The sequence below is a fragment of the Pelodiscus sinensis genome, chromosome 5, assembly GCF_052426305.1.
Source record: "Pelodiscus sinensis isolate ZL-2025 chromosome 5, ASM5242630v1, whole genome shotgun sequence".
Classification (NCBI taxonomy): Eukaryota; Metazoa; Chordata; order Testudines; family Trionychidae; genus Pelodiscus; species Pelodiscus sinensis.
The window spans coordinates 113,499,112-113,519,869 of NC_143056.1; the positions used below are offsets into that span (position 1 = coordinate 113,499,112).

The window sequence follows — 20,758 nt, forward strand, 5'->3', positions numbered from 1 at the left end:
ACTTTTGAAGCTGGCATAGCAAGGTATTTGCGTGTCAGATTTCTAGATACGCAAAACATTCATATGCCCACTTCAAGAGCAACGTTCAGATGTGGAAACTAAGAAAACGAACTATCCAAAAAGAAAATCAACCTTCTACTGGTGGCATCTGACTCGGATGTTGAAAATGAATGCATATCGGTCCACACTGCTTTGGATTGTTATCAAGCAAAGTATGTCATCAGCGTGGACACGTCCTCTGAATGATAGTTGAAACATGTAGGGACATATGAACCTTTAACACATCCTATCTATCTATCTATTAGTCCTTTGGGTTCCTAATGGAGCATAGGGCCTCCACAATCATTCTCCATTTCTTGTGATCCTTAGCGATAGTCTTGATTTGATCCCATGTTAATGCTTTTACTTCATCCAGGCAGCTTCTTCGCCATGTTTGTTTGGGATGTCCCCTTTTCCTCTTTCCCTTTGGATTCCATTCTAACACTTGTCTAGTGATACATTCCTCACAGTCCTTACGGAGAATGTGGCCTGCCCATTGCCCTTTTCTTTTCTTAATCTGGACCTTCATTGGTTTCTGATTTGTTCTGATCCACAAGGTTTCATTTGGCATTCTATCGTACCACTTTAGCTGGAGAATGTGTCTAAGTCATTTATTGACAAATGTCTGAATTCTTTTAGTGTTGCTCTGGACAACGCACCACGCCTCCGAGCCATACAGCAGCACTGATTTCACATTGAAATTGAAAATACATAGTTTAGTTCTTATTGAAATGGCTCTTGTACCCCAGACTGGTCGCAGTTTGGCAACAGTTTGTTGCGCCTTTCTTATTCTTGCACTGATGTCCTCTTCAGTTCCCCAATTCTTGCTGATAACACTCCCCAAGTATACAAACTGATCTACCTCTTGCACTGCTTTTCCTTCAATTGTAATTTCACCTTCCTGTCTGTTAATGCACATCAACTTGGCACATCCTACACATACATCTCTTATAATGCCCACTACAACAGTGCTAGGCAAACACCTGTTCTGATTTTTAGGTGATGTAAACAAAAAGCAGGCAGCATTATCTACTGCAAATGTAAACAAACTTGTTGAGTGATTTGCTGAACAAGAAGTAGGACTGAGTGGTTTTGTAGGGTCTAAAGTTTTCCTGGCTGCTCTGGCCAGGTGGGAGAGGAGCTGCTCGGGGCGGGCTTGCAGAACCACACTGGGCCAGACCCATTGTGATGTAGGTGGGGGGGGGTTCCTTCAGCGTTGCTGGGCTGGAACAGCCACTCCCCTCCCCACCAGTGGCATGACATGAACAGAGAGCTGCTGCCGGGCCCATTGCGCTACAGGCAGGAGGATGCTCCAGCCCAGCTTGGCCTTGCTGGAGCAGTGGGCCCAGCCAGGCTGCAGCAGCCACACATCTGATTCGGGGAGGAGGTCTGTTCCAGCCCTGTCATGCCCTCAGTTAACCAATTACCTATAAGCATCACCCAGTAAGATGCTTAGCAGGTAACTAGTAAACCGATTAACTCTTTACATCCCTAAGGAAAGCTTATGACTACATCTACACTGGCATGATTTTCCGGAAATGCTGTTAACGGAAAAGTTTTCCATTAAAAGCATTTTTGGAAAAGCGCGTCTAGATTGGCAGGACGCTTTTCCGGAAAAGCACTTTTCCCGGAAAAGCGTCCGTGGCCAATCTAGACGCGCTTTTCCGCAAAAAAGCCCCGATCGTCATTTTCGCGATAGGGGCTTTTTTGCGGAAAACACTACTGTGCTGTCTACACTGGCCCTTTTCCGGAACAGTTTTCCGGAAAAAGACTTTTGCCCGAACGGGAGCAGCATAGTTTTTCCGGAAAAGCACTGATGATTTTACATTAGATCATCAGTGCTTTTCCGGAAATTCAAGTGGCCAGTGTAGACAGCTGGCAAGTTTTTCCGGAAAACGGCTGATTTTCCGGAATAACTTGCCCGTGTAGACACAGCCTATGTGTATGCACATGCACAGCCCTTAGTTTCAACACATTTCAGTCCAAAAGTTAAGGCACAAATCTGTTTCCATTGATCCAATGAGCATGAAAGCACTAGTTTCAAGAGTATCAAAATCTAACATAAAGAAACCATCAATTTCCTTAACATTGCTAGCACATGCTGATGTTTGCAGCATTACAAGCATATGGTGTTAACTTTTCTGAACTTTTTGCCTTTCCCAAAAGTTTATGACATAACAGAAAAATATTTCTCAGTAAGTTCCACTTGAGGCCTTAGTCATACCGGTCTGGTCATCTCATTGTCATACCATATTTTGCTGATGACCACTTTTACTTGAAAGAGGACTGAAATTCTTTCCTGATGTTTTGCTAGGCAGTAATCCTCTCAACTTCCAATGTTCTTTTCATGTCACTAGTCATATCATGTAATCAATCAAAGAAACAGCTTGGGGGTGCAGTCTGTTACCTTATTCTCTGCTTTTCAAAGCAAAGGAAAAAGAGAGGGAATGGGGCAAGACTAGTGAATTCATATCTTTTGAGTATATGGATTTGCTTGTCCAGAGGTGGCACTAGAATTAAGGGTTCTGAGGGTGCTACCACGCTGCCTGGCTTGAAGTGGTTTCCATTACAGATAGGGTTTACCATTTTGTTCTCAGCACTCTCCCTATTAAAATTATTCCAGCAGCCCTGCCTATGACTAAGTTCCCATTTCCAAATGATGGGTTTAAGTTTCACTCAGCCAATGACAAAATAAAGTCACGAGAACAGACAAAATCAAATGTACACAGCACGTGTATGATAGGAATGTAAAATCCCATTGAACTGGTTATTATATATGCAGCTGTGCATTATATTAATTAGTATTTTATTGCAGAACAATCCCAAGATATCTAAACATAAGATAACAGGGAAGAGACTGGGAGTGGCGCCTGCCTCCAGATAGTTGGGAGGCTTCGGATGTCTGAGAGGTCCCACCACCTCCCAGCCATGGGAGAGAAGAAGGGTAGGGAGGTGACTGGTGGCTCGCGCCATGCAGGACACCATGCACTCCATCACTGAGGTGAGGGAGGAGCACATGGCATTGTGCTGGCTTGCCAGCGGGCCCCAAGTGGCCTTCCGTTGTCCCCGGTCAGCCCAGCACTCCTCCTGGTGAGTGGTCCGCTCCTGGTACTCTTCCTCAAGTCCCTCCCACATCAGGTCTTCATGGGTGTGTTTCCTCCAGCAGATCCCGTGGAGTAGGGAAGATGGTGTGGGAGGTGGGAGACGTGCCAAGCTCGCAGCTGGCCCAGTTGTAAAGAAGCATGTCAAGGGCAGTCACCTCAGGAGACACTGTGTATGAAGCCTACCCCTAATCTCTGAGCCAACACTGAAGGTCTCAGTTCAGACGAAGGCGATGTCCTTCAAGCAAGGCCGTGTGTTGCCTAGACAGTGGGCACGTTCCTTCAGAGGCATAGATGTCACAGGGGAGCATCGCTACATGCACAGCCTGGGGACAAGCAGGCATGGAAAGGTGCCGCCCAGGCGAGGAGTCTGCAGGTGAGGGGGGGGATGGGACAGCTGGACTTCCTTCGGTGTCCCACACATGCTGGGTCCAGCACTGGCGGCTTCCCACAGACAGAGAACTTCCATTCCTGCCAGCTGGAGGGGTGGGGGCAGGTGTTGGGGAAGGTGCATGTGGGTGACAGAGACCACTTGCCAGAGAGAGTGCTACTGGGTTCCCCTCCTCTGTCTCCCACAGGCAGGTTCTCAGGCATAGAATCAGTCTCATCATCACACTTGAACGGGAGCAGATGCTGTGTGTGGCACTGCTGTGTGGTTCCATGATCCCAGCCTCCTTAGTGGTGGCTTGACGTGGGAAGGTGTCCCACCACGGAGGCCTAAGTAAGTCAGGCCTCTCCAGGAACCAAGTTCTTGTGTGAGAGCCTCATGGAGCTGAGTGCTCCAGACTGGCACTCCATGGGCACCCACATTCACTGTTGTGCAGCCCTCAACCCTAGTAGGCTGAGAGAGGAATGTGCAGCCCCTCACAGCCTGTCGCCTGCCCCCATGTGTAGATAGGGAAAGGTATAGAATTCACCTGAAGTGCTTTCCCTGGATTGCTCAGATGCCTGGGAAACATGTTGGGAGAGGGGGAATTGGCTGCAAAGTGAGGAGCAGGTCCTGGCTGGTGGGCATGGTTGCCTGGCTGGCCTTCTCCTCCTCCACCACCCAGCCTTCTTGGAGACTGACGATGGGTGTGTCCACAAGGACAGGGGAGGAGGAGAGGTGACAGGCCCCCCTCCTAAGATGGCATCCAGCTGATAGAAGTACCAATAAGTGTGTGGTGCCACCCTGGAGTGTCTGCTCTGCTCCCTGGCCTTGTGGCAGACCTGTCAGACCTCTTTTATTTTCATGTGAATCTTGTCCAGGTATGCCCTTTGTCGGCCAGGCTGGCGGCAATCTGGCTGTAGATGTCTGCATCCTGCTTTCTGGTGCAGTCCTAGAAGCAATCCTATTCAACTTATTCATAAATAATCTAGAGAAAGGGGTAAGCAGTCAGGTGGCAAAGTTTGTGAATGATGCTAAACTGTTCAAGATAGTCAAGACCAAAGCAGACTGTGAAGAACTTCAGAAAGATCTCACCAAACTGAGTGATTGGGCAACAAAATGGCAAATGAAATTTAATGTGGATAAGTGTAAAGTGATGCATACTGGAAAAAATAACCCCAACTATATATATAATATGGTGGAGGCTATTTTAGCTACAACTAATCAGGAAAGAGATCTTAGAATTATCGTGGATAGTTCTCTAAAAACATCCACGCAGTGTGCAGCGGCAGTCAAAAAAACAAATAGGATGCAAGGAATTATTAAAAAAGGGATAGAAAATAAGACAAAGAATATCTTACTACCCCTATATAAAACTATAGTACACCCACATCTTGAATACTGCGTACAGATGTGGTCTCCTCACCTCAAAAAAGATATTTTGGCATTAGAAAAGGTTCAGAAAAGAGCAACTAAAATGATTAGAGGTTTGTAACGGGTCCCGTATGAGGAGAGGTTAAAGAGACTGAGACTTTTCAGTTGAGAAAAGAAGAGATCATGAGTGGTGTGGAGAGGGTGAATTATGTACTTGTTCCCATAATATAAGAACTAGAGGACACCAAATGAAATTAATGGGTAGCAGGTTTAAAACTAATAAAAAAAAGTTCTTCACACAGCGCACAGTCAACCTGTGGAACTCCTCACCAGAGGAGATTGTGAAGGCTAAGACTATAAAGGTATGTCTACACTACAAAGTTAGTTCGAACTAACGGATGTTAGTTCGAACTAACTTTAATAGGCGCTACACTAGCGCTCCGCTAGTTCGAATTTAATTCGAACTAGCGGAGCGCTTAGTTCGAACTAGGTAAACCTCATTTTACGACGATTAAGCCTAGTTCGAACTAGCTAGTTCGAATTAAGGGCTGTGTAGACCCTTAATTCGAATTAGTGGGAGGCTAGCCCTCCCCAGGTTTCCCTGGTGGCCACTCTGGCCAACACCAGGGAAACTCTATGCCCCCCTCCCGGCCCTGGACCACTTAAAGGGGCACGGGCTGGCTACGGTGCCCATGCCAGGTGCAAGCCTGCCAGCACCCAGCCAGCAGACCCTGCACCTGGTACGGATCGAGACAGCCACCCGATGCTCCCCAGCCCTCCCCCTCTTCCCGGGACCAGGCTGGCGGCTCCCGGGAGCTTGCCCGGGACCACAAGAGGCGGGCACCCACCTGGGCTAGTGCGGACATCGTGGACCTTGTCCACGATCTCCGCACTAGGCACAGGAAAGTGGCCGGCTTGGGCAGGAGAGCTGCCAGCCTGGCCACCCAGGAGCAGGTGTGCATGAAAATCAAGGGGGTCCACTGAGACCCCCGACCCTGAGCCCTGAGCTTACAATGGCCGTCCTGGGTCAGACCAAAGGTCCATCTAGCCCATTAGCCTGTCTGCCGACAGCGGCCAACCCTAGGGACCCTGGAGGGGATGGACCGAAGACAGTGACCAAGCCATTTGTCTCGTGCCATCCCTCTCCAGCCTTCCACAAACCTTGGGCAGCGACACCACTCCTACCCCCTGGCTAATACCACTCCGGTGATCCAGCCTTCATGACTTGATTTCACTTCCCTTTAAACTCTGTTCTAGTTCTAGCCTTCACAGCCTCCTGCAGCAAGGAGTTCCACAGGTTGACTCTTTGCTTTGTGAAGAACAACTCTCTTGCAGCCCCCCAATTGCCCCCTCTCCTCAGATGGCAGCCTGCGGCAAGTGCAGCCGGGCTGATGGCCGAGTGGTGTGATGTGCCCAGTGTGGGCACTCAGGGCACTCCAAGCCAGGACTGGTTTTCAAGCGGGGGGGAGAATGGAGGGGGTTGTGGCGGGGCGCAGCAGCCCTGCACTTTTGAAATTCCCCAGTGCCGGCCAGTACGGGCCATGTGGGGTTGAGGGAGCGCATGCACGGCGTACTGAAACGCCGTGCAACAGCTGAGAGGGGAGACGCCCGGGCGTGGCATGGCATGACGCCACGACCTGGGACTTTAAAACCGCGCGGTCCAGCGTTGCACTGCACAGTTCGGCACGTGGCCTGGAACCTGGGCCGCGGCTGTCCTGCACACTGGAAGGAAGAAGGTGGATGGCAGAGGAAGGGGCTTGTGCTGAGGGGAAGGGGGCAGGTCAGGAGAAGAAAGAGGAGGAGAGACAAATGCCAGGGGGCCAAGTGGAGACAATGAGGAAAAGGGCAGGAGGGGAGGTGTTAGTGAGAGGGAGGACAGGGTGATGCTGGGAGAGGAGAGGGTAAGGGCATTGGGGGCTAAAGGGGGAGGGGGAGGTGCTGGGAGAAGGCTTGAAAGGAGGGGTGGGCGTGAGGAAGGTGGGGATGGAGCAAGGCATGTGAGGGCACAGGGGCATGAGGGGAATGGGAGTAGAGGATGGTGAGGGGGGGGCATCAGGGAAAAAGAGGGCAAAGGGCGCAGGGGCAGTGAGGGAAGGGGGAGGCACCAGGAGGGTGCAGGGGTAAGGGAAGGTGCAGGTGCCAGGGGATTCTGGGGATGAAGCAGAAGGGCAGACACCTGCAGGAGAGGGACCAGCACCAGGAGGAGAGAGGCAGGGCAGGTGTGTAGAGGGAGGTGTTAGGAGAGGGGATGAGGAAGGGGTAGCTCACATGATCAGTGTAGGGCTACTGGAGGAGTGGGCATACGGGACACCCCTTTTTTCTGTTTTTTCTCCAAAGGGGAGGCCCCGCAATATTGTGCTGCCCCTGGCCAGAGCAGTCAGAGCTACAGCTGTGAGAGGCCTCCAGGGTACATCTAGACAGCTACCTTGCATCTTTTAAACACTCCCATTATTTCAAAATATTTTTCAAAATAACGGATGCGCTATTGCGGCATTGTTCCACGAGGGCTAAAGGATGTGTCAAAATAGTGTGTTATTTCGAAATTTGGTGCTGTGTAGTTGTGCCAAATTTCAAAATAAGTTATTCTGAAATACAATTGAAATAAGATATGCAATTTCCGCAGTGCAAATTGTGTATCTTTTTTCGAGTTTAGAGTACTGTAGATGTACCCACAGAGGCCAATTATTTTGAATTAGCTGCACTGGATTGTCCACACTAATGCTATTTCAAAATTAGTGTTATTCCCTGAGAAAAGCAGGAGTACAGATTTCAAAATAACCAACCCCTTATTTCAAAATAACAGCTTTTGTAGTGTGGACGCTCCACTTGTACATTTGACTTAATAAGGGTTATTTATAAATAACTCACTTGTGTAGACGAGGGCTAAATGACAGTAGCTAGGTCAATGCTTCTGTCAGTCTAGCTACATCTGCACTTGGGGTCAGGTTGGCATAGCTATAACATTTGGGTGTGCCTCTACATTAACAAAAATTTTAAGTATGCATCTACCCTTATTCGGATCTAGCAAACATTTAAACACATACTTACTTTACATGCACATAATTTTATTGACTTCTATAAGACTATTCAAGGGCTTATAATTATGTATGATCTGCCTCATGTAGTCATATGTAATAACAATTAGAAGGTGCAATGGAATAAAAATTCACACCAATGGAAAATGTATGAATAGACTATGGGGGAGTAGCATTTTATTTAATATATCACCTGATTTATTCTATGGAAAAATCATAGAATAAAATGTGACATTAAGCTCATCAAACAGAAAATCACTGAACAGTAAATTATCATATTTGAAAGATACTGAGATGAATCATGCTTCAAGTTCATTGACTTCTGCACATGTTACTTAAGGGTTTACCTATAATAATATACAGAGATGCAGCTATCATTATATATGATAAAGTAAACTGAAGTTGTTACTCTAGAAATATATATTTTTAAAGCTATTCTAGAAAGTAGAGAATTAGACATTTATTAAAAATCAGTGATATTTTAATCTGCCCAGATAGGGTTACATTAACAGACAATAGCTTGAGAATTACCACATACTAAAGGACTAATTCTGTTATTCTGATGACAAAACATATATTAGACTAAATCAATTGGTTCTCCACATTTTTACAAATTACCTTTGTCCTTATAATATATCTGATTGCACAAGTTAAGACCAGCCATTTTAGTCCCAGAAATACCTTGATATTAAAGGAAAGTATGTACATGTGTGTGTCAGTGGAGAAATATATCTCAAAGGATAATGTCCTTAGGTGTCTTGTCTGTTTAGTTGGGATTGCTGTCTTTTGCAATTCTGTTATCCACTTTGCTCAAGTTTTAAATAAAAAGAAACAAAACAAATATAGGTTGGATCTAGGGTTGCCAGATGGTTTCAACAAAAATACCAGACACACTTGACACTACATCACAATCTACATTACATCTTATTTAGAAAATACTGGACATTTATATTTTCTCAATTTGTTTCCCAAACAGAAAGCTTAAATACTGAACTGTCTGGTTCAAATTTGGACACCTGGCAACCCTAGTTGGATCCCATAGATAAGTGTTTCCCAATTGGTGCTCTCCAGAACCCCCAGGTGCCGCAAAGTGAAAGTAAGGGTTCAGTGAGAATGCAATACTCTCCTGCCCCCTCTTAAATAGAGGGGGGTTTTTTGCACAATCAATTCTAGCGGTTTTGGTTTGGTTTTTTTTTTTTTTTTTTTGCTTGACAAATTTTATCTTGGCAACCCTCGGAGGTCCTTGAAATTCTTTTAAGCTGAAAAGGGTTCTGTGGCCAAATAAAATTGGGAAACTCTGCCATAGATGGATTATTAGGTTTATTAGCTATATGTTCAATACAAATGTGTGCGTGCGTGATCTTGACAAGACTTAATAAGAAAATTTTGAATGTTGAGTCTGCTGTTTCTTGCAGCATGTTATTGTAAAATCACAGCTGTAGATATAAGCATACACAGTTTGGCTACATCTATGCTGCACAGTTATTTCAGAATAAATTATTCTGGAATAGTTATTCTGAAATAGCATGTCTACACTGCAAGGAAGCCTCAAAATTAGTCCGAGGCAGGCTTCCCTAATGTAGATGTGCGATCTAGATTTAAAGGAATAACTTAGGAGGAATAACTTAGAATGGCCCTGATGAGGGGCTATTTCGAAATAGCAGAAATGGAGCATCTACACACGTCTTATTTCCAAATGGCTATTCTGTAATAAGTGTTCTTCCTCGTAGAATGATGTTTACAGAAGTCAGAATAAGCCATCCATTATTTTGAAATTATTTCAAAATAACGGAATTGCTGTGTAGACACTCGCATAGTTATTTCAGAATAATGGCCATTATTCCAAAATAACTTTGCTGTGTAGACACATCCTTTCACTAGTATGAGCCTTGGACATGGGCTCCTATATAATGGGGAAGATACTCAACTATTGTGACGCAACAGAGCTCCGTGGATGTCAGTGAGCCTACACCATTGTTACACAAGTTGAAAATCCCTCCCAGTTCTATCACAGACTTGATTAACCCCCATTGTTTTGTGTTTTGGTTAGTTTATTTTATCTTAGCACTGCACAAATATGGCTTCGTTTTAAACAGCTATCCTGTCGGCAGGAGCGTTAGAAAATGCGTTTTGATAGCCGACTCAGGATACATTGCACTCAAATGCTTCCCATTTATGTGGTCGGTGTGAAAGCAGGCCAAGGTGGGGATTCAAAGAAGGAAACAGGAGCCAACCTCTCCCAGTGGCCGCTCTGTTTTCATCTGGGCCCCAGCGAAACAGGCCTGAGCGGATGGAAACTGAGCCGCCCCCCCGGTGAGCGATGCGCTTCAGGCCCCGCTCTGGTTCGAACGTAGCAACGGTACAAATACGGGGGAAGGGCGGCTGCGAACTCTCGCCCGGGGCCCTGCGCCTGAGCAGCCGGAGCGCGCCCCCCCCCCCCGGGAGGCCGAGGCAGGTCTGGACGGGACCCCGAGCTGCCGCCGGGGCGGGCCAGGCGCCGCTGGTGGGGGTGCGGCCAGGTGCGCCCCGCCCGCGCGCGGGCTTTATAGAGCGCGGCGCCGCGCGCCGCTCGGGGCCCTACCAGGAGGGCTTCCCCGCCTGAGCCCCAGGCCGCCCCGCCATGGCCGAGCCGCGGCTGAAGAGGAGCCGGGGCAGCCTGCCCGTCTGCCCCAGCCACCAGCTGTTGCTCGGCAGCCGCGTGAGGCAGAACTTCCCGGCGGCGGTTGAGGAAGGGCTGTGCGGGGTCACCAGCGCCATGCTGGAGCTCGCCTACCGCCTCCAGGCGCTGGTAAGGCGGCGGCGCTGCCCGCCCTGCAGCTGCTGCCCCCTGGGACCTCCGGGCAGCGGCCGCCCTCCGCTTCTCCCCCTCCCCCGCTTAGCTGAGCTGCCCCGCTTCCCCCGCCTTCCTCAGGCCCACCCCGTCACCTTCCCCCAGCGTCAGAAATCGCCCCCCCCCCCCCCCCCACACACACACACAGCGTCTCGCGATTGCTTTCTTCAGCACCCTCTTCCCTTCCCCGCTCCATCTGAAGCTGCCTGGCGCAGAGGTAGGGGGTTAGGTGTACCGCCCAGTCAGCAACGTGATGGTGCCTTGGAGCCATGCCTGGGAGTGCTTGGGCTAAATGTAGGAGAGCCTGTGGATGTAGGGCCTTAGACACAAATGGAAACTTGCATAGAGTGACATCAATTATAATGAAACTCTATGGAGCGAGCCAGAGCTTAAATCTCCCCCTCTCAGGCTATGTCTACACTACCATGGGTTTTGGGGAAGGTATGTAAATTGTGCTCTGCAATTTGTGTACCTTTTACCGATACTTTTGTCAGAAGAAGATTTTCTGAAATTTGGCCCGTCTACACTGGGCCAAATTTCTGAAAAAAACCTCCTCTTTCGGAAGTTCCCTTCTTCTTTATGGAAGGCGGAAGACAGGGCTTCTGGAAGAATATGTCTTCCCTTCTGCAAAAAAAAAAGCAGAAGAGAAAGCATGTTCCCTGGACGCGGTGGAGTATTTTCGGGATACCACCAGTATCCTGAAAACCCCGTGCAGTCTAGACATACTCCCAGTTTTACCCCTGCACTGATCTTGCTGCTGGAGTTATAATGGAAGTATGGAGTTCAAATGTAGGGGTGTATAAAAGCATCAGGATCTCCAGTTGTTTTTCAGTGCATCAGTGTTTAGATGGTTTTGGTGAAGGCTGGTTGAGGATGGGGAAAGGGAAGACCATTATCTGCAAGAAACATGCAACCTGTAGATTCTCACAGAGGGTTAACTTTGTACAGTATATTCTGTGTTAGCTAATTTGCACCAACTGAGGATCTAGCTCAGCATTTTAGTTACTAGAGTGAGTGCTAAATATATACCCCCAAAAGTTCACAGCAGGCCAGAATTTGCTCTCATCCACTGTTTTCAGCTGAAATTAGCACTAGTTGAAGAAGAACAAATCAATTAGTAGAAGCAAAAGAATGATACATTCTGAGCTTCTGTTAATTTAATCTTACTATTTTGTCCTAATATTGACAACTGTCGGATGGCTGATTGTAGGCTTCAATGCATTTGAAGAGATATTTTTTGTACTTAAATCTAAAAATACATGGGACTGTTCCACCATTGTTACTCCAATTTTATACTAGTGCAAATCCAGTAAAATCACTAGAGATACACTGACCAAACTACAGGCAGTCCCCGGGTTACGTACAAGATAGGGACTGTAGGTTTGTTCCTAAGTTGAATTTGTATGTAAGTCAGAACTGGTACATACTGGTACATATCTAGCCAAACATTTCTCCAGAGCTCAGTTTTATTCTCTCACACCTCACTTTCCTCAGTCCTTTATTCTCAAGCTGAGGTGTCTGCTGAGAGAAGCCGCTCTGCGTCTCCCTGCTTTGCTGGGGGGGGGCACTAGCTTCGCGTCTCCCTGGTCTGCTGGGGGGAAGCAGCTAGTGCGGGGTTGCCTCACCCCGTTTGTAAGTAGGGATCCAATGTAAGTCGGATCCATGTAACCCGGGGACTGCCTGTATCCTACAATAAATTAGTGCCATGCCTCTTTTGCAAAGCTTGTAAGCTGATCTGCACCAAGTTTTCCATACAATGAATTCTAGCAGTTTGGGGCTATATTATTTGGAAGATTTGGAGGTTGTGTGTGACAAAAACTGGTTGTGTTGGTGAATCAGTGAAAGAATAGTCCGTTTTCCTGTGAACATCACTGATACTAGAAGACCGGCAAGTAGGATTGTCTTACATTAGGCATGTCAAACTCCAAGCCTACTGAGGGCCACACAAACGAAAACTGATAGCTTTCAGGGCCACCAAAGAAAATGTACTTCTATCGGAAAGTCATATCTATTTATTTTTATAGATTATGTTTTAGGTATATTTTATAATTTTTCAGGCCTTGTTTTAATATAATATAGTAAAATTTGTGTAAAATTATTTGCCCCCATAAAATAATTTTTAATTTAAATATACATTTAAGGTACTTTAATTTTTTTATAGGATACAGACTTATTTTGTTGAAATAAAAAAAGGTATAGACAGTGGTTAATCAAATAGTACAGGCTTCTGTGAAAATTTCAGATATTTTAAGTTTGAGATTTTGCATAAATATATAATCATGCAATTGCAAAAATTGACCCATTTATTGATATAAAATTAATATACATGTTGTGATTTTATTTGGGAATAAATAAATAAAAAACAAAATATCCCTCCCCCCCCCAGAGCCAGGCACTGCCATACCCCTGTTCTAACCTAATCCCCCTCCACTTCCCCAGAGCCCCCCCAGAGACAAGCACTCCCAGGCCCCCAACCTAGTGCCTCCCCCCGAGCCAGGCCCCCCAAACTAATGCCGCCTTTCTACCCCAGAACCAGGCACCCCCCAGACCCTCCTAACCTAATGCCTCCCCCAGAGCCAAGCGCCCCCGCCCCCCAATTCTCCCCTCCAACCTAATGCCTGGATCACCGCCACACATTTCTTCCTTTGGCGCTGGGGCGGTGTGAGTACAACGGCCAGCTGTGAGCACATGCTGGAGTGCCCAGTGCAAAGCGGACCAGCTGGTTGTGAGCAGTCACTGCGGTGCCGTGGGCAGAGTGGCCGGTTGGCGAGCTGTGAACTGCACTTGGCCACGTGCTTGGAGTGGCCAGTGGGCCGCACTTTATTCTTTTATAAAAATGTAGTGGCTGGCTGCAGAAAATTTTGATCGGGCTGCATGCGGCCTGTCAGAGGCCTGTTTGATATGCCTGTCTTACACGGATTTAAAAATATTTAATGCCTGGATTTCCAGAGAAAAGTCTTTAGTTTCACTCTGAGTAACAAAAGCCCATAACAGACAGGTCAAACATATCAGGCTGCTGATAAATCAAATATTAAAGAAATGTGTACTTTACAAAAAAGCTATCTATCAGTTCTTAAGGAACAAAGATGATCAGCACTCTACCTCATGCCCCATGCTGCACTCCTTAGACAAAATGCTTATTGATCTGACTCACAGCAGCACAGGTGGGGGCAGGTGGAGTCAGTATGCACAGGGAGCAGACTCGCCTGTCATTCTTCCCTTTCTCCTCTTTCCCTCCTCCCCCCATGCTGCTGCCTCTGATACAGTGCCTCCTCCCACATGTGAATCATAGAATACTAAGACTGTAAGGGACCTCGAAAGGTCATCGAATCCAGTCCCCTGCCCTCACGGCAGGACCCAGATCATCCCTGATAGACATGTATCTAACCTACTCTTAATACCTCCAGAGATGGAGATTCCACAACCTCCCTAGGCAATTTATTCCAGTATTTAACCACCCTGACAGGAACTTTTTCCTAATGTCCAACCTAAACCTCCCTTGCTGCAGTTTAAGCCCATCGCTTCTTGTTCTGTCCTCAGAGGTCAGGAAGAACAAGTTTTCTCCCTCCTCGTGACACCCTTTTAGATACCTGAAAACCCGCTATCATGTCCCCACTCAATCTTCTCTTTTCCAAACTAACCAAGTCCAATTCTTTTAGTCTTCCTTCATAGGTCATGTTCTCTAGACTTTTAATCATTCTTGTTGCTCTTCTCTGAACCTTCTCCAATTTCTCCACATCTTTCTTGAAATGTGGTGCTCAGAACTGGACACAATACTCCAACTGAGGCCTAATCAGCACAGAGTAGAGCAAAAGAATGACTTCTCGTGTCTTGCTCAGAACACATCTGTTAATGCATCCTAGAATCATGTTGGCTGCTTTTTTTTGCAACAGTGTTACACCGCTGACTCATATTTAGCTTGTGGTCCACTATAACCCCTAGAATCCTTTCTGATGTACTCCTTCCTAGACAGTCGCTTCCCATTCTGTACGTGTGAAACTGATTGTTCCTTCCTAAGTGGAGCACTTTGCATTTGTCCTTATTAAACTTCATCCTGTTTACCTCAGATCATTTCTCCAGTTTGTCCAGATCATTTTGAATTATAACCCTATCCTCCAAAGCAGTTGCAACCCCTCCAAGCTTGGTATCATCTGCAAACTTAATAAGCATACTCTCTATGCTGATATCTAAATTGTTGATAAAGATATTGTACAGAATGGGTCCCAAAACAGACCCCTGCAGAACCCCAGGTGTTACTCCTTTCCAGCAGGATTGTGAACCGTTAATAGCTACTCTCTGGGAATGGTTATCCAGCCAGTTATGCACCCACCTTATAGTAGTCCCATCTAAGTTGTATTTTCCTAGTTTATTGATAAGAATATCATGCGAGACTGTACCAAATGCTTTACTAAAGTCTAGGTATACCACGTCCACCGCTTCTCCCTTATCCACAAGACTTGTTGTCCTATCAAAGAAAGCTATCAGATTGGTTTGACATGATTTATTCTTTATAAATCCATGCTGGCTGTTCCCTATCACCTATTATCTTCCAAGTGTTTGCAGATGGTTTCCTTAATTACTTGCTCCATTATCTTTCCTGGCACAGAAATTAAACTGACTGGTCTGTAGTTTCCTGGGTTGTTCTTATTTCCCTTTTTATAGATGGGTACCACATTTACCCTTTTCCAGTCTTATGGAATCTCTCCTGTCTTCCATGATTTTTCAAAGATGATAGCTAAAGGCTCAGATACCTCCTCTGTCAGCTCCTTGAGTATTCTAGGATGCATTTCATCAGGCCCTGGTGACTTGCAGACATCTAACTTTTCTAAGTGATTTTTAATTTGTTCTTTTTTTATTTTATCTTCTAAACCTACCCCCCTTCCCACTAGCATTCAGTAAGTCAGGCATTCTTTCATCAAACTTCTCAGTGAAGACCAAAACAAAAGTCATTAAGCATCTCTGCCATTTCCAAGTTTCCTGTTACTGTTTCCCCCTCGTCACTGGGCAATGGGCCTACCCTGTCCTTGGACTTTCTCTTGCGTCTAATATATTTATACAATGTCGTCTTGTTTCCCTTTATGCCTGTAGCTAGTTTGAGCTCGTTTTGTGCCTTTGCCTTTCTAATCTTGCCCCTGCATTCTTGTATTGTATGCTTATATTCATCCTTTGTAATTTGTCCTAGTTTCCATTTTTTATATGACTCCTTTTTTATTTTTAGATCATGCAAGATCTCCTGGTTGATCCAAGGTGGACTTTTGCCATATTTTCTATCTTTCCTACGCAGTCGAATAGCTTGCTTTTGGGCCCTTCACAATGTCCCTTTGAAAAACTGCCAACTCTCTTCAGTTGTTTTTCCTCCTCAGTCTTGCTTCCCATTGGATCTTACCTACCAGCTCTCTGAGCTTTCCAAAATCTGCCTTCCTGAAATCCATTGTCTCTAATTTGCTGTTCTCCCTTCTACCATACCTTGGAATAATGAACTCTATGATTTCATGATTACTTTCACCCAAGCTGCCTTCCTCTTTCAAATTCTTCACCAGTTCCACCCTATTTGTTAAAATCAAGTCTAGAACTGCTTCCCCCGTAGTAGCTTTTTCAACCTTCTGAAATAAAAAATTGTCTTCAATGCAGTCCAAGAACTTATTGCATAGTCTGTGTCCCGCTGTGTTAGTTTCCCAACATATATCTGGGTAGTTGAAGTCCCTCATCACCATGTGTAACTGTTAAACATTTCAGCAGTTACAGATTTATCTAAACACATTTTAACACCCCTACTACAAATTAATTCAGAGGAGCTGAATTTATCCAATAATGTTTTTATATTTATAACAAGCAGCATTATCCGGCTTTGCTAGGAACCTTAACTCAATGAAGTTTTTCTTCTTGGAAAATAAAAATGAAATGTTCATGCTTTATGTAAATGATTGTCTGTCTCTCTCCTATAACTGCTAGCTGGACTTACCCGGTGTTGCCCGGGAAACCGGAGGAACAAAATGTAGAAAACAGAAGCTGGTCCTGACAGCCTCTAGCCACACTGCAGCTGCCAGTGCCTAACATCTGGCCATTATGGCAGACCCCTACTGCTGCATAAAGCAAAATCTGACTTAAAAAAAAGAGGCATTGCAATGTTGAGAATCAGAGCTATTTGACTTGGCAAATTTAGATACAAAAGTCACAATAGAAACTATGTCTCGGTTTTCTTCCCATAGCATGAGTTTTGGAGCCATTAAAAGCACAGTGGAAGGGAGAGCCCCCAAATCACCATGGCTTGTTTCCCCTCCATTGCTGGAAGCATATGGAGGCCCCTCTTCAATAGTGCAATGTTTTGCTTCCTATCCGATGGTATTTTTGCTAATTATCCTTGTAGAAGCTAATGTTTTGTTGGTAGGGAAGTAAGGGATAGGCATGCTGGGTCTGCAAATTCTCATCCAAGAGCTGAGTATAGGGATGTCTCAATGGGGCTGGCCCTACTGAATCTGAGAGATTTCAAGGTGACACCTCAAACTCTTCTCCCATCTTCTTAGATGAAACTGAGTCAACTACCTGAGCCTGCTGGCACCTCTATAGTCCCTCCTCCAGCACCACCCCCTTCACCAGCTGCCCCTCCCATGGACTGCATCTCTCACCCCTTTCCCCCTGGATCATCCAGTATCAAACCCAGGACCAGTGCCCAGATTTGAGGGATCTTCTCCCCCGCCTTGAATTAATTTCTCATCTACCCAGCATCATCCAGTGCTGCCCTTTGGGCCAGTGCCCCTCAAAGGAGACCCTCCCCTCTACCATAGGCTTCCACTTACTGGGGCCACAAACTATAGGGGAAGGTGTGTGACTTTCTACAACATGTTTAGCAGCTCTCCCTAACAGCCAGGTGGGCAGTGGAATGGAGCCACTTCTGCCTGAGAGCCTGGAGGGGAAGTAGGTGGGAGTCCCTCTCCCTACCCCTGGTAGGCCAATCTAAGGCACTTGCCCCTTCCCGTAGGCCTCTCTTATGTGTCATCTCTGATGGACAGGGGAGGAGAAGCTCATGATTTTGGTGCCCTATATAGGTTCTTCTAGGTCTGCTAATGGTGATGGTGAAAGGGTCTGAATACTTTTTCCTACGGATAAACGGCTTTCAGAAATTGTCTGGGTTTTTTTCCCCAAAATTCAAAAACCCATTGAAACTAGAAGTTGTAGAAGCATATCACTCAAAGCAAACAGTGTCACCAATGCAATAGACTCATGTCTAATGTTCGGAGGACTGGCGTGTGTATTTTAAAAAAGATACAGGCTACTGATCTGGAGAAACGTTTGAACATACTTCCATTTACTATATGTGAGGTGGAAATTTTTTAAAGAGCCAAAGGCAGTTAGAAGCACAAGCCCTATCAAAAATGTTTTCCTTTGTTCTTTAAATATCAGCTCTGATTAACCTGTATTTTGTTGGATATTAATTTCCCCTTTCCTCCCAACTCCAGGCTTTCAAACTAACAGTACATTTTATTATTTAAATATGTAGGGTGAAGTTTTTGATCAGTCTGACGTGGCTCTACCAAACTTTTCAAAGTTTTTCCGGCAGCAGGCTAAAGAAGAGAAGGAAGCTGCAGAGGCCATGCTGAAATACCAACAAGAAAGAGGAGGCCATTACTGTACCAGAATCATCCAGGTGAGCAGGAGACCAATCTGCTCTTCCATAATCAGCAAACTCCTCTAAACTTCTGTTGTGTATCTATCACCACTCCCAACCTTTGGATCTATATGCTATTAGCTTTCCAAATATTTTAATTACCAAATTATATTTACATATATTCTCTTGTTTCGAGACTTATTTATTAGACATGCTGCCCTGACTCTAGGGTTTTTATCTTTTATCTTTCTAGCTAAAGATAAAATGAGGTCACTCATTCATATTTTTTGCTACCCTAGTCAGTCTGGTGTTTGTTGCACTGGTAGAGATAGCTCTGCAGAACTTTTGCCCTGACTCTGTAACTGAGGGCCAGATTCTGACCTCAATTTTCTATGGTACAAGTCCAGAGCAACTCCATTAACCTCAGTAGTTACTTCAGTTTTATACTGGTATAACAGAATTTGGCCAAGAGACGAAGCCAGATTTTAGTCTCTTACGCAGTATAAATCAAGAGTAATTTTTTAGTTAAGTGAAATTATGTGTAAAATCTTAAGTTTAAAGGAGAATCAGGCTCCTTAGACTTCTGTATTAAACTAGTGTTCTATAAACAGTTCAGTGTAATATAATTTGCCTTTCACAGCATTCATTTATAGCAGCTATGAGTAAATAAAGGTGACCTTGAAAAACGTAACATGTTCCATTTCCATAGTGCACACAGAGGTTTGGGTTTTTTGTATTTTGTTTTTGTTTTGAGAATACACCTCCATTTTAGCTGCAGTTATTTGAATCCCTTATTGCCTGACTTGAAACATGTTGTTCACACTGGAAGGGGCAGAATCTCACCACTGACTCCAAAAAAGATTTACTAAATGCACAGAAATGGAAGAAGCAGTTTCAAAACCCCAACATCCTCCTGCAATGCATTTCTTGTTTGGAAGACAAGGAGTTTTAGGGACATAATAGTAACTTTGACAATTCTGTCTTACTTTTTTCTGTTTCTAGAGACCAAACTGTGAACATGTATCCAATGTGGTAAAGGCCCTTGAAGTAGCTTTGGTTCACTGGAAAACAGTGACAGGATATTTTGAAGAGCTTTTTGCCTTGAGTATTGAAAATGCAGACCCCCATAGTGCAAGCACTGTTAAACAATTTATTGAACCCAAGATCCGGAAGATCAAGTTGATGGGAGACCTCCTGACCAATGCTCGCAGGCTTGAGTGTTCCCAAGATGGCAGAGGCAACCTTGGAGATTACCTTATGGAACGATTACAGGAGGAGATTAAAAGTAGCAGATACACAGATTCCAGTCATCACTGTACCCCATGCACACCTTTTCAGCCACGTACAGAGATTGCAGAGAGGTTGCAACAGCCCCTAAAAGAATTCTCCCAGAAGAGAAGTAGCACAGGGCCAATGCATGCAAACCAGTGCTGTCACTCCTCACAGGCTCTGCTAGGATATGCTAGGGGCAAATCAGAGGCAGAAGGGGAATAGTTGAAGCACCATCCTAGTCTGTGGAGCAGCCTGTTGGCAGCCACGGGAGAGGCTGATGTAAGTTGTCAGGCACAGAGATGCTTTGGCTTCAAATCCAGGAGATGCAATAGTGATTTAAAGCTCCTTGACCACCCCTTTATACTCTTCCTCCTCATCTGGGCATTCTGTGCAGTGCCTCTTCCAAAGTGCATCACAGAATCTAATCTATAACATAGCTTCTCTGTGTATCGTAGGCATTATGGCTCCTAGATATAGAATGTTGAAGTTCATTTAACCTTTCAGATTCTCTTACTCTAAAATAACAATCATTTATTTGGAAACTCAGACTCTGGCTTTTTCTTATCTTAAAACAGTTGATTGGATTATTTAGCTTAAAAGAGGGAGGGGCTCTTTTTACAATAAGGTTTTTAAAAGAAAAAATATTTTCTAATTTCTATGCTGGGAAAACTGTAGCTGTTTATATAGTTAAACAAATGAGAATTACTATTATAAAATGGTGCTGGAACAACTTTATGGTGAGGTGCTGAAGATTAAACCCGTGTATTTGGGTTACTACTTCAAGCCCACGGGTGTAGCAACACTCGAGTTACAAATTATATCAATTACAGCTTGTATTATGTACTCATTTTTAAATATTTTTACTGTTTTTGGTAAATATTAAATGGATATCTTTAAGACTTTTTTTAAAATGAAGGGGGGGTTATGATTCTTATAATTGCTACAGAAGTTACAATAAACAGTTATTCAGTACACTGCTTTTTAAGTTATTTGTAGTTCTATATTTCTCCAAGATGAAGGACATTAATGTTTTGTACATATTTATTGTACTAAATATTTTAGAAATGTCTGTCTGAGACCATTTGTTCAAGAACTTCACCTAAATGGTAAGAGGTAGGACCACCAAATTTGGTA

The 20,758-nt window shown here is 45.0% G+C and overlaps 1 protein-coding gene across 1 annotated transcript; it reads left to right on the forward strand.

The window, feature by feature from the left end:
- The first annotated feature begins 10,292 nt into the window (after positions 1–10,292).
- Positions 10,293–20,596, forward strand: LOC102459595 (ferritin light chain-like). The gene is made up of 3 exons (XM_075928088.2): positions 10,293–10,704; positions 18,245–18,391; positions 19,355–20,596. Exons 1-3 carry the CDS (start codon positions 10,537–10,539, stop codon positions 19,844–19,846), a joined length of 807 nt encoding a protein of 268 aa, XP_075784203.2. The 5' UTR covers positions 10,293–10,536; the 3' UTR covers positions 19,847–20,596.
- Positions 20,597–20,758: the final 162 nt, after the last annotated feature.

Excerpts from the sequence above, each read along its gene's own strand:
- LOC102459595 (XM_075928088.2), top strand. The coding sequence starts at position 10,537 with ATGGCCGAGCCGCGGCTGAAGAGGAGCCGGGGCAGCCTGCCCGTCTGC. Across the intron at positions 10,705-18,244 it reads CCTACCGCCTCCAGGCGCTG|GGTGAAGTTTTTGATCAGTC; the intron begins GTAAGGCGGCGG and ends TTAAATATGTAG. Across the intron at positions 18,392-19,354 it reads ACTGTACCAGAATCATCCAG|AGACCAAACTGTGAACATGT; the intron begins GTGAGCAGGAGA and ends TTCTGTTTCTAG.